General features: G+C 40.3%; 2 protein-coding genes across 2 annotated transcripts; one reads left to right on the plus strand and one right to left on the minus strand.

Annotated features, from left to right (window-relative positions):
- Positions 1 to 8143: 8143 nt before the first annotated feature.
- LOC109402616 (uncharacterized) lies at positions 8144 to 9224 on the plus strand. Its single transcript, XM_019675313.3, has one exon. The coding sequence runs from the start codon at positions 8193 to 8195 to the stop codon at positions 9135 to 9137; it is 945 nt and encodes a 314-aa protein (XP_019530858.2). The 5' UTR covers positions 8144 to 8192; the 3' UTR covers positions 9138 to 9224.
- Positions 9157 to 9898, minus strand: LOC109402618 (uncharacterized). The gene is made up of 2 exons (XM_019675317.3): positions 9744 to 9898; positions 9157 to 9677 (listed from the first exon to the last, which is right to left on the minus strand). Exons 1-2 carry the CDS (start codon positions 9748 to 9750, stop codon positions 9388 to 9390), a joined length of 297 nt encoding a protein of 98 aa, XP_019530862.2. The 5' UTR covers positions 9751 to 9898; the 3' UTR covers positions 9157 to 9387.
- Between the last annotated feature and the right edge of the window lie 3139 nt (positions 9899 to 13037).

The raw sequence follows: 13037 nt of genomic DNA on the forward strand, positions 1-13037 counted from the left end.
CATGGACCATGCTCGAGGAGGACCTGCAAGCACTCGGAGTTTTCGAGCGACGCGTGCTAAGGACGATCTTCTTCGGTGTGCAGGAGAACGGTGTGTGGCGGAGAAGGATGAACCACGAGGTCGCTGCACTTTACGGCGAACCCAGCATCCAGAAGGTGGCCAAAGCCGGAAGGATACGGTGGGCAGGGCATGTTGCAAGATTGCCGGACAACAACCCGGCAAAGCTGGTGTTTGCAACTGATCCGGTTGGCACAAGAAGGCGTGGAGCGCAGAGAGCACGATGGGCGGACCAGGTGGAGCGTGACCTGGAGAGCGGCAGCCACAAACCGAGTACAACTGTGGCGTACTATTGTTGATTATGTCTTGTCTTAATGATGTTGAACAAATAAATGTATGTATGTTGTTGGCGTTGTCCCTAATAATATTTATACGTATATTTTTCTTCTTTTATTAATGGCTGTTCTTTCAATCTGTCGCTGTAAAATGCTGTAGAAATTTTGCAGTTCAAGTTTTATTCGAAAATGTCCCTTTTTTAAAACTTGCATGTTTTTTTTTTTTCGAAGTTATAGTTATTGCTATGAAAGCTACAAGAATTTCAATTTCAAATTTTCCCTTCTTTTAAAAGTTTACTGTCCATTGAAGTAAACAACCTTATAACCAATAACCATATCCCGAAAACACCGAATTAGTACCGAATACTTGCTCTCTAGACCATGCCTACTGGCTGGCTTTTTGATTCTCATCATCGAAAAGATGTCCAGCCATTCGGCCAAAAATGATTAAGGCTGAAAGTCATGAGGATAAATGCCAAATTGTCACCGAAAAATATCAATAACTTTGTCAAAATTTCACAGCACATAGTTGAAATAAAACACTATCAAACATCTCTTTGACACAGCCGTCGATGTGTGGACTTCTTACACACTAGAAACAATGCGCTCTTGCCAAGGCTTTACATATACAATAGATGCGTTGTGTCAATAGACATATAATTCATCCGAAAGAAGTGCGGTCTATGGAAAAGATAACCTCAGAATTTCAAGCTGAACTTGAATGCAGGTTAGTCACTACATCTTCGGGTCTTCTCGTGATATAGTTGGCAACGCGCCTGTCTAGTGAGTAGGAGTCGTGAGTTCGAATCTCACCGAGAGGACGAGTAACTTTTTCGCAAATTCTACTACAACTTGTCCATTTCTTACTCACGCCAGTATTTGTAAAGTCTAGCTTTTGGAAATAACTATCAAACATGTTTATTCAAAAAAGGTTGATACAAAAACACTTCAATTAGTGCAGCTTGGTATGCACAACAGTGATATAGGGAGACATGATCTCTCGAGGATTACACACGAGAATTGGACAAAAATTGTATTCGGAAACCTCTATTTATATATATATTCAATGATAAATTGTATCAGATAACTATTACTTTAGTACACATCATGAAAATGAGGATTAAGTTTCCCCATGTTCAAAATACGGCATATTCTTAAAAATGCAATAATTTAAAGCCCTCCTGTTGAGTATAAACATGTAAAAAATGTTTACCAGCCATTATGTGCGAAAATCTAATCTTGTTTTCCTTAAAGTTACAGGAACATTAAGAAACAGGGGTCAAGTCTCTCTCCCCTATTAGTGTAACTTAGGGTTTCGATGGCGTTTAAAATCCAATGAACTGTACAAACAAAACGTTGCCTGAAGTTTTCGGTAAAAGCCACTGGATTTATCATACAAAAATCTCTCATTAGGAGATTGTCTAACTTCCTACTGGAAGATATTCCACCATGTTGTTGGGAGTTTTTTTTTTTCATATTTCAAGTTGCTCACCACCTTTTCGCGAAGTTTCTAAGCTTCACGATGCAAGATCAAATTTTCAGTTGAAAATTCCAAAACTTCTAGTTGTAAGTAGCAAATCACCTTCAGTTGGAAGTTGTTCAAGTTGCGGACGCTCCCCGTAAGCAGTTGCTTAAGTATCCTGGTGGAGAACTTTCAAACTTCCCTGAAGTAGACTTAACTGAAGCTTACGTATGCAAGTTGGTAAAACTCATGCTATATGTTGCCCAACCTTTTATCAAACTATTAGCTAAAACTAACGTAAATTCTCCATTGGGATTTGCTCAAATTTCTTGTTGGATTTTACTAAAACCACTTGTTGGCAACTTGCTGACAACTTCCTGATAATATCGGGTGGAATTCTTTCGTAGAGCATGTAACTTTTCCATATTAGGGTGCGTGTACCAATTATGGCACTACCTAAGGAAAGCTATTTATACAAAAATAACGAGAAAACCAACAAATGTCATCAATAAGTTAAAAGACAGCTTAGTTTCCATACTTTACAGGAAAAATATAAAAACGGATCCAAAACTACTTCAAGTACTGATTACAGCGTGTGCCAATGATAGGAACCCTGTACCAGTTATGGTTACATTTTGTAACATCGGTTCCTTTTCGCACTATTTACGTGCATTCCTTATGGGGTTAGCCATAACTGGTACACTATGGCGATAAATGGTGCAAGGAAGCCGAAATTTTAGGGAAAATGATTTATTTCTACCATGATTAGAGGAAAATGTGGAGTTTAAATGAGTGCGACTATCTTTTGTGAACGTGATCTGTTGTTCACATTTTTTTTCTTGTTGATTTACATCGTTAACGGGTGAAAATTAACTATGGCGAATAATTGGTACTATAGCCATAATTGGTACACTTACCCTAGTTGCTCAAATTTCTGACTGTAAATTGTTTAGACACTACTGGAATTTGCTCAAATTTTCAGCTGAAAGTTGCAAAATTAGGCTGCTAGAATGTCCAAAACTTCTCGTTGGGTGTAGCTTCACTATCCCCCTTTTCTTATTCAACACTATTAGTATGTGTTACTGAAAGGCTCTTTTATTGATTTACTAAAATTACGAAATTTTCCGTTAGGAGTAGCTTAAATTTGCCTTTGAATATTGCAAATACTTTCTGGTAGAAGCTGATAATATTCTCCCCTAGAAGCATGAAGCTTTTCGATAGTAGTCGCTCAAACTCGTAGCGTAGACGGGCTTGGTGGTCTAGTGGCTACCGCTTCTGATTCGTATGCAGAAGATTCTCGATTCAATCCCTGGCCCGTCACTTTCCTCCTACTTTGAATCTTTCTATATCATGTCTCCCTCCTCTCAACATATATAACTCACTCTCAACATACAACTATTCTCGCTGGAAGTTGATCAAAACTATTGCTACTTACTGAGTCTTGCGTTGGGAATTTATTTCTTTGGTTATCCAAACTGTTCTTGAGTTTTAATCCTTAAGTCTACGGGTGTAACGGTAACTTCTTTCATCATACAAAGCTACGATTTGTAATCTATCATGTACAGTAATTCTTCTGAAAAGTTAATAGACAATATCAGATCAGTCGGGATATCCTAGGTCATCCAAACTGGTCTTGAGTTTAGATCCTAAAGTATACCGGGGTACTGCCCATGATCGGATAGTTGACGTAACCACCATTGACAATGTCAGCATTCACGAGCTAATATCTATCACATTTGCATAATTGTAACCAGTTTTATTCAATAGAGCACAAGATCTAATTACTAGCTAGGTGACAACGTGAAGGAAAATCTTAAACTTTCCATTATTCATTGTTGAAATTTCAAAAGTATATTGTGGCGCTTACGTCAACTATGCGAATATAGGCAGTGTAACGGTATCTTCTTTAATTATACAAAACTACGATTTTTTTAATCTATCATGCCCAGTAAGCCTTCTGTAAGGTTAATAGACAGTATCAGATCAGTCGGGATATCCTAGGTCATCCAAACTGTTCTTGAGTATAGATCATAGTCTACGGGTGTGCCGGTAACTTATTTCATTATACAAAGCTACGATTTGTAATCTATCACGTGCAGTAAGTCTTCTGAAAGTTACAGTGGTTGTTTCTATCAACTTAGCTTCAGTAAGTAAGGAAGCCCATAAGGCTGATACAAATTATATTTTGACTTTTTGTCTCCCCCCCCCCACTTCAAAAAAATTTGGCTGGATTTTGCATTTTGAGGGGGCAGATGAAAAAATATTTATCAAAATTTCGGGGTTTGGTGAAAATTCTTTAACAAATCCGATGAGTTTTAAATATTTTTCAGATTAAATGCTTTATTATTTTTATCAAAAAGAAAAATAAATATTTGTAACGGCCTAATATCCCAAAAATATATAACAACGCTTATTGTTCCTCTAACTACTTTGGTAAGTACAGTGGATTATGTAACACTACTGGACGTAATGGCAAAAGCTATTATCACAAGTGTACACCTGAAGCTATGGTCTCCGAAGTAGTGTGGCTGATCTGGAATATCTCAAAACTAGCTTGAAATGACTCATGATATGCCAGGGGGTTTACAGATTACAGTTCAATGTTCATTGTGAGAATAACTACTGTTACTAACAAGAGCTAAACTTCATAATAATATATAGTAGACTTCAGGTTGGTCCAGTCACCGCGATTGATTGTGAAACGATACTCAGTATGTCAGATTTAGCTGATGTTACGAAATTAGACCTGAAGTTCTAAACTCAGAGATAGGAACATTCCCATAGTGTCTCCAAATGACATTCGAGATTTCAAGAGCATCACGGATCTCAGCAGATAATGCTATGCTATTATTTATGGTGAAAACACAAAGTTTTTCTTGTAGATTTGAAGAACTTCATTATAGAACAGTTTGGACGAACCTGAATGTTCCAAAGATTTATAATAAAAAAAAAAGATTGGTCCAGTAATCACGGGTTAATATTCAATGTTACCCAGTATAACAGATATAGCTGTTGTTACGAGTGGAGACCTGAAGTCCTGAACTCCAAGGTAGTTTGACTGACCTGGAATATCCCTGTAGTGCCTATATATGACCTTTGAGATTTCAAGAGCTTCGCGGTTCCCAGCAGATTATGCAATACTATTATTTATGTGGAGCGGACCTGGTGTGATGGTTAAAGCACGTGACTATCACGCCGAGGACCTGGGATCGAATCCCACTCCCAACAAACTCGTAAAAAATGTGAGTTCTTCCTTCGGAAGGGAAGTAAAGCGTAGGTCCCGAGATGAACACAGGAAGGACTTCATTATAGAACAGTTTGGACGACCCTGAATGTCTCAAAGGTTTATAATTAGCTAGTAGACTCCATATTGCTCCAGTACAGGGTGCGGCAGGAAAAAATGCGAAAAGTTCAAGGCACTATTACACGCTAAATATGGGATATATATGACTATTTTTTCATGAGAGTGTATCAGTCAATGTCTATATTCTAGCACTGAAAAATAAAAATGAACATATTTGATGTTTAACATGTGATAATGTAGGCCTAATAAGCGGATATCAATAAACTGCGCGCCCAATGGTCATTAAACTAAATGACTATAACAGTATCAAAATTAGCTCAAATTCGATGAACAACCAGACCACACTGATCCAGAGCCATGTAGTTTCACATACCAGATGAAATAAGTACATATATTTGATGATATTGTAGAGAAAATCAAAATTTTGTTTTATCAGATGCGAAATTTAGCGACCTGTGCGATTTTCTGCGGTTTGAAAATTCTGGTTGTCTTCATCTTCAGGCGCCGCCCTGTAAAGGTTAGTGACCAAAATGGGAAATTTTTTAATTAACTTTTCAGAAAACTAGCCTATTATAGATCATGGAACGTTGAAACATAGATTGGTTAATGTCAAATGGACGAAAATGAGGTTTGAAGTTAAAAAACACTTTCGCATTTTTTCCTGCCGCATACTGTAACTCCGGTTGATTATGCAGCGTTACTCAGTATAACAGATATGGCTACTGTTACGAGTGTAGACCTGAAGTTCTGAACTCCAAGGTAGTTTGGCTGCCCTGGAATATCCATTTAGTATCTATAAATGGCATTGTAGATGTCATGAGCTTCACGGATCGCAGTAGGTTAGGCACTGCTAGTATTTGTGGTGAAAATACATAAAATTATTCTTGTAGATTTGAAGGACTTCACTATAGGACAGTTTGGAACACCTAGAGCATCCTAGACTATAAAACACCTTTTGATACTCTTGACGAAGGCTAAATGATTACATATAAACGTAACTCACATCCAAGTTTAGCTTTTATGCCAATTATTTCGTTTTTCCAAATTTCATGGTGTTCAGGATGTTCTAGGTTATCAATGAAGACCCAAATACAAATATACCCATTTTTTACCTAATAGAGGACTTAATTTGCAACAACTATGCCGAAGACAGTATTCTGTTTTATCGAATGGGTGAATTCATACAGCCGTTTCTATGTTGAGGTCATATATGAACCCTTGGGCTCCAAAGGGTTAAACAAAGGTTGGTTTGGGGGTTACTTATCAAACATTTTAAACAGAATGTGACGTTGAAAATTGCAGTAATCTCCCAATGAAAACGCTTAACTTGAAGATGTTGAAATTTACTAAAAGGAAGTGATAAAAATTGTTTGAAAGTTTCTGGGAAGAGTTTCTTAATGGAAACAAGAGGTTGACCGACTTTCTGAGCTTTTGATTACTAGAACTTCCGACTGTTGAAGTTGCTCAATTTTCCCATTAAAAGCTGCTCTTACCTCAGGTTTAACAAGGATTTACGGGAAAGAGACGTAGCGAGGAGTGTGAGAGAATCCAAAGGCATCATAGAATATAGTCAGTGATCTCTACAAGCATAAATATTGCATATTTAAAGCACTATGAACAAAGATTATGATCACACAGCCTCATGCAACTATGCGCGATCAAGCAGTAAGTTCAATGAAAGTTTAAGGTCCTCAAGAACTCCCTTTAAAATGGGTCATCGTAATGGGTAATTATACATACATATTCTCTTCGGCAATCCTCTGAAACTCCCCTGAAACGCCCTATAATCTCTTGAAACCTATTGAAACCAATCCACAATTCCTCTTCAAATCCCCGAAACCTTCTCATAAAATCCCATCCTCTCTTAAAATATTCTGAAACCCCCTGAGGCGTCGTTGAAGTCCTGATACGCCTTAAAACGCATGTGACTTCCACCTAAAGATACCCCACCTGAAAGCCTAGGCTCTGAAACCTCTCGAAATGCCTTGAAGCTCCTCAGAAATCCCTCTGAAACATGTTCGAAAACCTTCCTGAAATCTCCGTAGACTTCCTTTCAATTCTGCTGTAACCCATTTGAAACTCTCTGAAATCCATTGAAAACTCTTAAAAACCCATTTAAAATTCTCCCTAAAGCATTTTTTTTTCATTTTATTTTCAAATGAATTTTAACTACAGCTAATTCTATACACGGATCCCTGAAACTCTCACGAAAGCTCCTGAAGCCTCCCGAAACCCTAGGGTAGCCTCTGATACCCCCTACAACGTCTTGGAACGCCTTGAAACTCTTCTGAAGTACTCCTGACAGTCCCTTATGCCCCCTTGAAATCCTTCACAATGCTCAGAAATGCCCCGAAATCTCTCTGGAACTTTTGGAGCACTCCTGGAAAGCTCCTGAAGGCCCCATTTACTCTCGGAAACTTTTCTGAAACCTTCGGAAGCACATTGCTTAAAATTCCTTTGAAAACTTCCTGAAATATCCTTGAAAATACCCATGAACCCCTGTGAAACTTGGGTTGATCTCAGAGACTGGATGCCTTGTACTGAAGAGCTTAAGAGAACCTACCTCTCTACATAGATACACTTGCATGCATTTTAATACAAAAGCACTTTTCAGACGTTTGACACTTGGTTGAACAAATGTACAAATGGATGTCGGAACTCCTGACCCATTTGGAGAATCTTAAACACCTGATTAAAATGATATTGTTTGGAAAACCAGAATCAATATTCCAGGGCAATTCGGAAAACCTAAGACATCCCAAGCAAAATTAGCAAAATTTTATTATTCTGTATGAGTTGTTCTGAGAAGGTTGAACAATAAAAAATGAATCCGGGTAAGATTACACGTCATACTCCACCTAAAAAATATTTATCGCAATGACTAGAACTTTGTTTACGGATTCGCCGAAACCATGCCTTATCTTCTGAATTGCCTTCCTGTAGGACCAATCTATTGATATTACTGCAATCAATAGGTCTTAATCGCACTCATGCCTCGTAGCAACATCGCAAGATTAGATAAATCCTCCTCATAAAGATTAATTTCGCATAACCTTACCAGTTCATTCAGTCCTGAAGCTAAACTTTCCGCGATATGGCGCGACTAATCCGGGCAGTCGCGTTTCTTTGTACAGTGGCGCTTAGTAGTGCCCTCAGCCAACCGTTCACCATAGATGTGGACTGCGCAGTTCCCGAGTGCACCACCGAGGAAGGCCGCACCACGCTATGGCCGTTTCGCGATCCGAACTTCTTCGTGCGCTGTGAACCCCCACAGTGGCACCTGATGAGAAGGCCCTGTCTCTCCAGAACGTTGTTCCACTTTGGACGACAGGAGTGCGTGGAACCTGCACAGTGGGACGAGCCGTGTCCACCGACCTCGGAGCTACCGCTGTGTCCTAGAATTGTCTGCGAGACTGTTCAGGACACGAGGCGTCTGTGGCCGGAGGAGGACCCCAGCTTTTTCCTGCAATGCGTTCCACGGCCTGACGGAGGCATGATGTCAGTTCGAAGAGAGTGCGCTGTAGGCTTCCTGTTCAGCTACACACTACAGCAGTGCGTAGACGCACAGTATTGGGAACGGGACTGTACGTTCGACGACGAGGTTACTACGATTGGAACTACGCCCGATGAAGGGCCGGGGGATTCAACGACGACGACTCCGGAGGAGGCGACTACAACAACGGAGATCTCGACAACTGAAGAACCAACAACGACAACTGCAGAGCCAACGACGACAACTGAAGAACCGACGACAACTACAGCTGATCCTACAACTACAACAGAAGATCCAACGACGACGACTACACCGGATCCCTCAACTACCACCGAACATAACAGGGGTACCTGTCCGACGCCCGTTTGCCGTTTCCAGGATCCCACTTTGTACCCACATACCGACTGGACGAAGTTCTACCAGTGCGTGATAAATGAATTCGGGCAGCCGGTCCCGGAAGTGAGAAACTGCGGCCTTGGAACATATTTCCACTTCGGATCACAAAACTGTTTGCACATCTGGCAGTGGGAAGACTTCTGCATCTAGCGACGGAAACTCCAAGATGTTCAGAAGAACATTTCAATTTACTTTATTTATGAATTAAATTAAAGGGGAACAACCTCTTCAAACTGATTTCTGTGGCTCTTTTCGTAGTTGGTTCGATACAGTATCACAGTAGCGTCCGTATCAACTCAGTAACCTTCTTCCTGAAGTCTTGGCAAACTTACAACCTCGCGAACCTTAACAAAAGTCCTAAAACTATCCAAGTTCGTGTTCAAGTCCAAAGCGTTGTCGATCAGTTGTCCGGTCGGGAAAGGGGCGCACAGGTCGGTTGCCACTCCCATTCGTCCCAGCTGACACAGTCCAGCAGCGTCGGGTGGAAAGCGGAATCACTGACGCATCGTCGCAGAACGGCCGGCTGGTTCACCTTCTCGCACTCCCAATAGGCGGTGGGATCGTGATTGTGACGCCACAGACCCTGGCTCACTTCCTCCTGCTTCTTGCACCCGGGCTGTCCATCCGTGTTGTCCCGAACGCAGCGCGCCGAAATGGCCACCACCAGGGCCAGTAGGACTAGAGCGATACCTGAGAGACAGAGAGATGAGACGGATGTTAGCGGACGTGACTTCGACCGGTGATCGCTACACGTACCCTTCATGGTTCAACGGCGAAGTACTGCGCGACAGATGACAACGAGCTCCAACGACACACAGCACAGTGTAAGTGTCCTTCCTGGGGGAGATAGGTGGTTGTTTTATAGCGCTGATCGCCCAAACGTTATCGTGTCATCTTAATTGAAAATTTCGAAGAGCATCAGGGCACCTCGCATAATGGCGAGATTCTTAAGAAATGGTACCCCCAATGAGTGATTACAGGTAAAAGCTTTTCTGGCGGTTTGGTGCATTTCTGTTTTTTTGATAGAGGATATGGCATTTTTTTTCTTCGGAGACAGGTGAGGAACAGCGGTTTGCAATTTTGAAACTGCGAGATAAGAAACGGTACTAAGATAAGGGCCGTGGTGCGATGGAAGTATACTTGCAGGCGGATGTGGTCGATCACAGATATGCAGAGGACAATTTCAGTATGAAAATCCTTTTTGTTTTATCACTTGAAAACAATCAAGAGTACAAGAGAATAATTCTAATTGAAAGAAGTATCAATCCTAGAACTACAATTGTATACCAAAATATATGTAATACAAAAATATTGCAATTTTATTTATTCAGCGATTTCTCCGAACATTGCGAATTCTTAGAGATTTTATTTCAGGAAATTTGTTCCATTCCATCGGTAATACATTTAGAAATTTTCTCGAAAAATTATAAAAGAATTGTTTTGGTTATTCCGATGAAAATTTCCTAAGCGAATCCTTTGGGTATTCTTCCTATTTTGTTTAGCAATTGCTCTAGCAATTCCTTTGTGAATTACTTCGGTACTTATTCGTCAATTTCTTCGAGAATTAAAAAAATTAACAAAGTTTTTCGGCAAATCCTATCATAGGAATCATGGTATGGATTCGGCAGAGAATCCCTTGTGGATTCTGCAAAGAATCTCATGTGGATTCTGCAGAGAAACCCGTGCGGATTATGCAAAGAATCTCGAAAGCATTTCACAGAGAATGCCATGTGAATTATGCACGTAGTTCCGTGTTGAATATGCAGAGAACCCCATGCGCATTCTGCACAGAATCCCGTGCAGAATCTGCAGAGAATCCCGAATGGATTCTGCAGAGCATTCCGTGCAGATTCCGCAAAAAAAAAAACCGTGGGGTATCTGCAAAGAAACTCGTGCGGATTTAGCAGAGAATTTCGAAAATTTTCCGTGTTGAATATTCAGAGAATTCCGTGCGGCAACTACAGAGTGTCCCGTTTGGATTCTGCAAAGAATCATGTGCGGATTCTTCAGAGAATTTCGTGCGGAAGTTGAGAGAATCGTGTGCGGATTCTGCTGAGAAGTCCATGCAGATTATGCAGAGAATCGCGTGCGGATTCTGTGGAGAATCCGGTGCAGATTATGCAGAGAATCGCATGAGGATTTTGCGGAGAACCCCGTATGGATTCTGCAGAGAATCCCATGCGGATTCTGCAGAGAATTCCGTGTGGGTTGCGCATAGAATCCCGTCTGAACTCCGCATAGAATCCTGTGTGGATTCTGAAAAGAATCCCATGTGGTTCCTGCAGAAAATCCCGTGTGGATTCTGCAGAGATCACGTGGATCACGTGTAGATTCTGTAGAGAATCCTGTACAGATTCTGCAGAGAATCTCGTTCGGGTTCTGCGGAGAATCGCGTGCGGATTTTGCGGGAAATTTCGTGCGGATTTTGCGAAGAATCTCGTGCGGATTCTGCAAATAATCCCGTGATGATTATGTAGAGAATCCCGTATGGATTTTGCAGAGAGTCTCGTGCGGATTCTGCAGAGAAACTCGTGCGGATTTTGCAGAGAATCCCGTGTGGATCCTGCAAAGAATCTAGTGCGGATTTTGCAGAAAAACCCTTGTGGATTCTGCAGAGAATCCCTTGTGGATTCTACAAAGAATCCCTTGTGAATTCTGCAAAGAATCCCATGTGGATTTTGCAGAGAATCCCGTACGGATTTTGCAAAGAATCCCGTGCGGATTCTGCAGAAAATCCTTAGCTAATACTGCAGAAAACCCCTTGTGAATTCTGCTGAGAATCCCGTGTGGATTCTGCAGAGAATCCCGTGTGTATTCTGCAGAGAAACTCATGTGGATTCTGCAGAGAATCCTTTGTGGATTCTGCAGAAAATTCCGTGTGGACTCTGCAGACAATCGCAAAGAATCTACGCAGCCCGTTTCACTGCTATCTACGGAAAGAGCACTACCCGTCAGATCCGAGGTTTGAACGCTTTGATCCAAGTTATGCTACCTACTGCAACATTGCTTGGGGGCATGTTACGGTATCTCCAACCTTTAAATTTTACTCGTAAACTTTTTTCAATGACAAATGCCATCCACATTAATCATTATTCGTGTTTATCATTATCGTTCATGCACACATACGCTTACTCACTAATTTACTCACTGACTCACTTGTTTACTCAAATATTCACTCACTCACTGATGGACTTACTTGCTAACTTACTCGATCATCCATTCACTCGCTTAGAAACTCATCCATTCATTAAATTATAAAATCACTAGCTCACTCATACACTAATTTATCCACAAATTCATTGACTTACAGGCTCACTCAGTCACTACTTTAATAATTTACTAGCTCACTCACTCACTCACTTGCTCATCTGCTTACTAACTGATCAACTCAATCACTATTCAATATTTCAACTCACTACATCACAGGCTGACTCACTTACTAACTCACCCATTAAATTATTGACTTCCTACCTCACTCACTAACTCACTTATTTACTCATTTTATATACACACATTCACTCACTAACAACCTCAATCACACATTATTTCATTAGCTCAATTACTCCTTACTCGCTCACTCACTCATTTATTCGTCAGCTCAGTACATTAATACTGTTCAACTCACTATATTTGTCACATACTCATTGACTAATTCATTTACGTAATAAGGTTCATTAATTTATTCATTTATTCACTAACACGTTCACTCATTAACAGACTCAATCACTTATTCACTTACTCATGTACTTACACATTCAATAATTAACCAGCTCACTAATTCACTAACTCACTTTTTATGTCACTTATGTACATACTTACTCACTCATTCACCCATTAAATCATCAACTCAATCTGTTAACCAACTTACTCACTTATTCACTCATCAACTCCCTCATTAATCATTTCATTCTTTAATTTTTTTTATACTCATGAATTTCAACTGAGTAGCTAATTCTTCACAAATTATCTTACTGATTCATTCACTCACTCATTTACAAACTCGCTCATTACCTCACTGAATAACTCTTTTACTTATTTACACGCTGACAC

The sequence above is a fragment of the Aedes albopictus genome, chromosome 1, assembly GCF_035046485.1.
Source record: "Aedes albopictus strain Foshan chromosome 1, AalbF5, whole genome shotgun sequence".
Classification (NCBI taxonomy): Eukaryota; Metazoa; Arthropoda; class Insecta; order Diptera; family Culicidae; genus Aedes; species Aedes albopictus.

What these genes read in the sequence shown, in the direction of transcription:
- LOC109402616 (XM_019675313.3), top strand. Translation starts at nt 8,193, where the DNA reads ATGGCGCGACTAATCCGGGCAGTCGCGTTTCTTTGTACAGTGGCGCTT.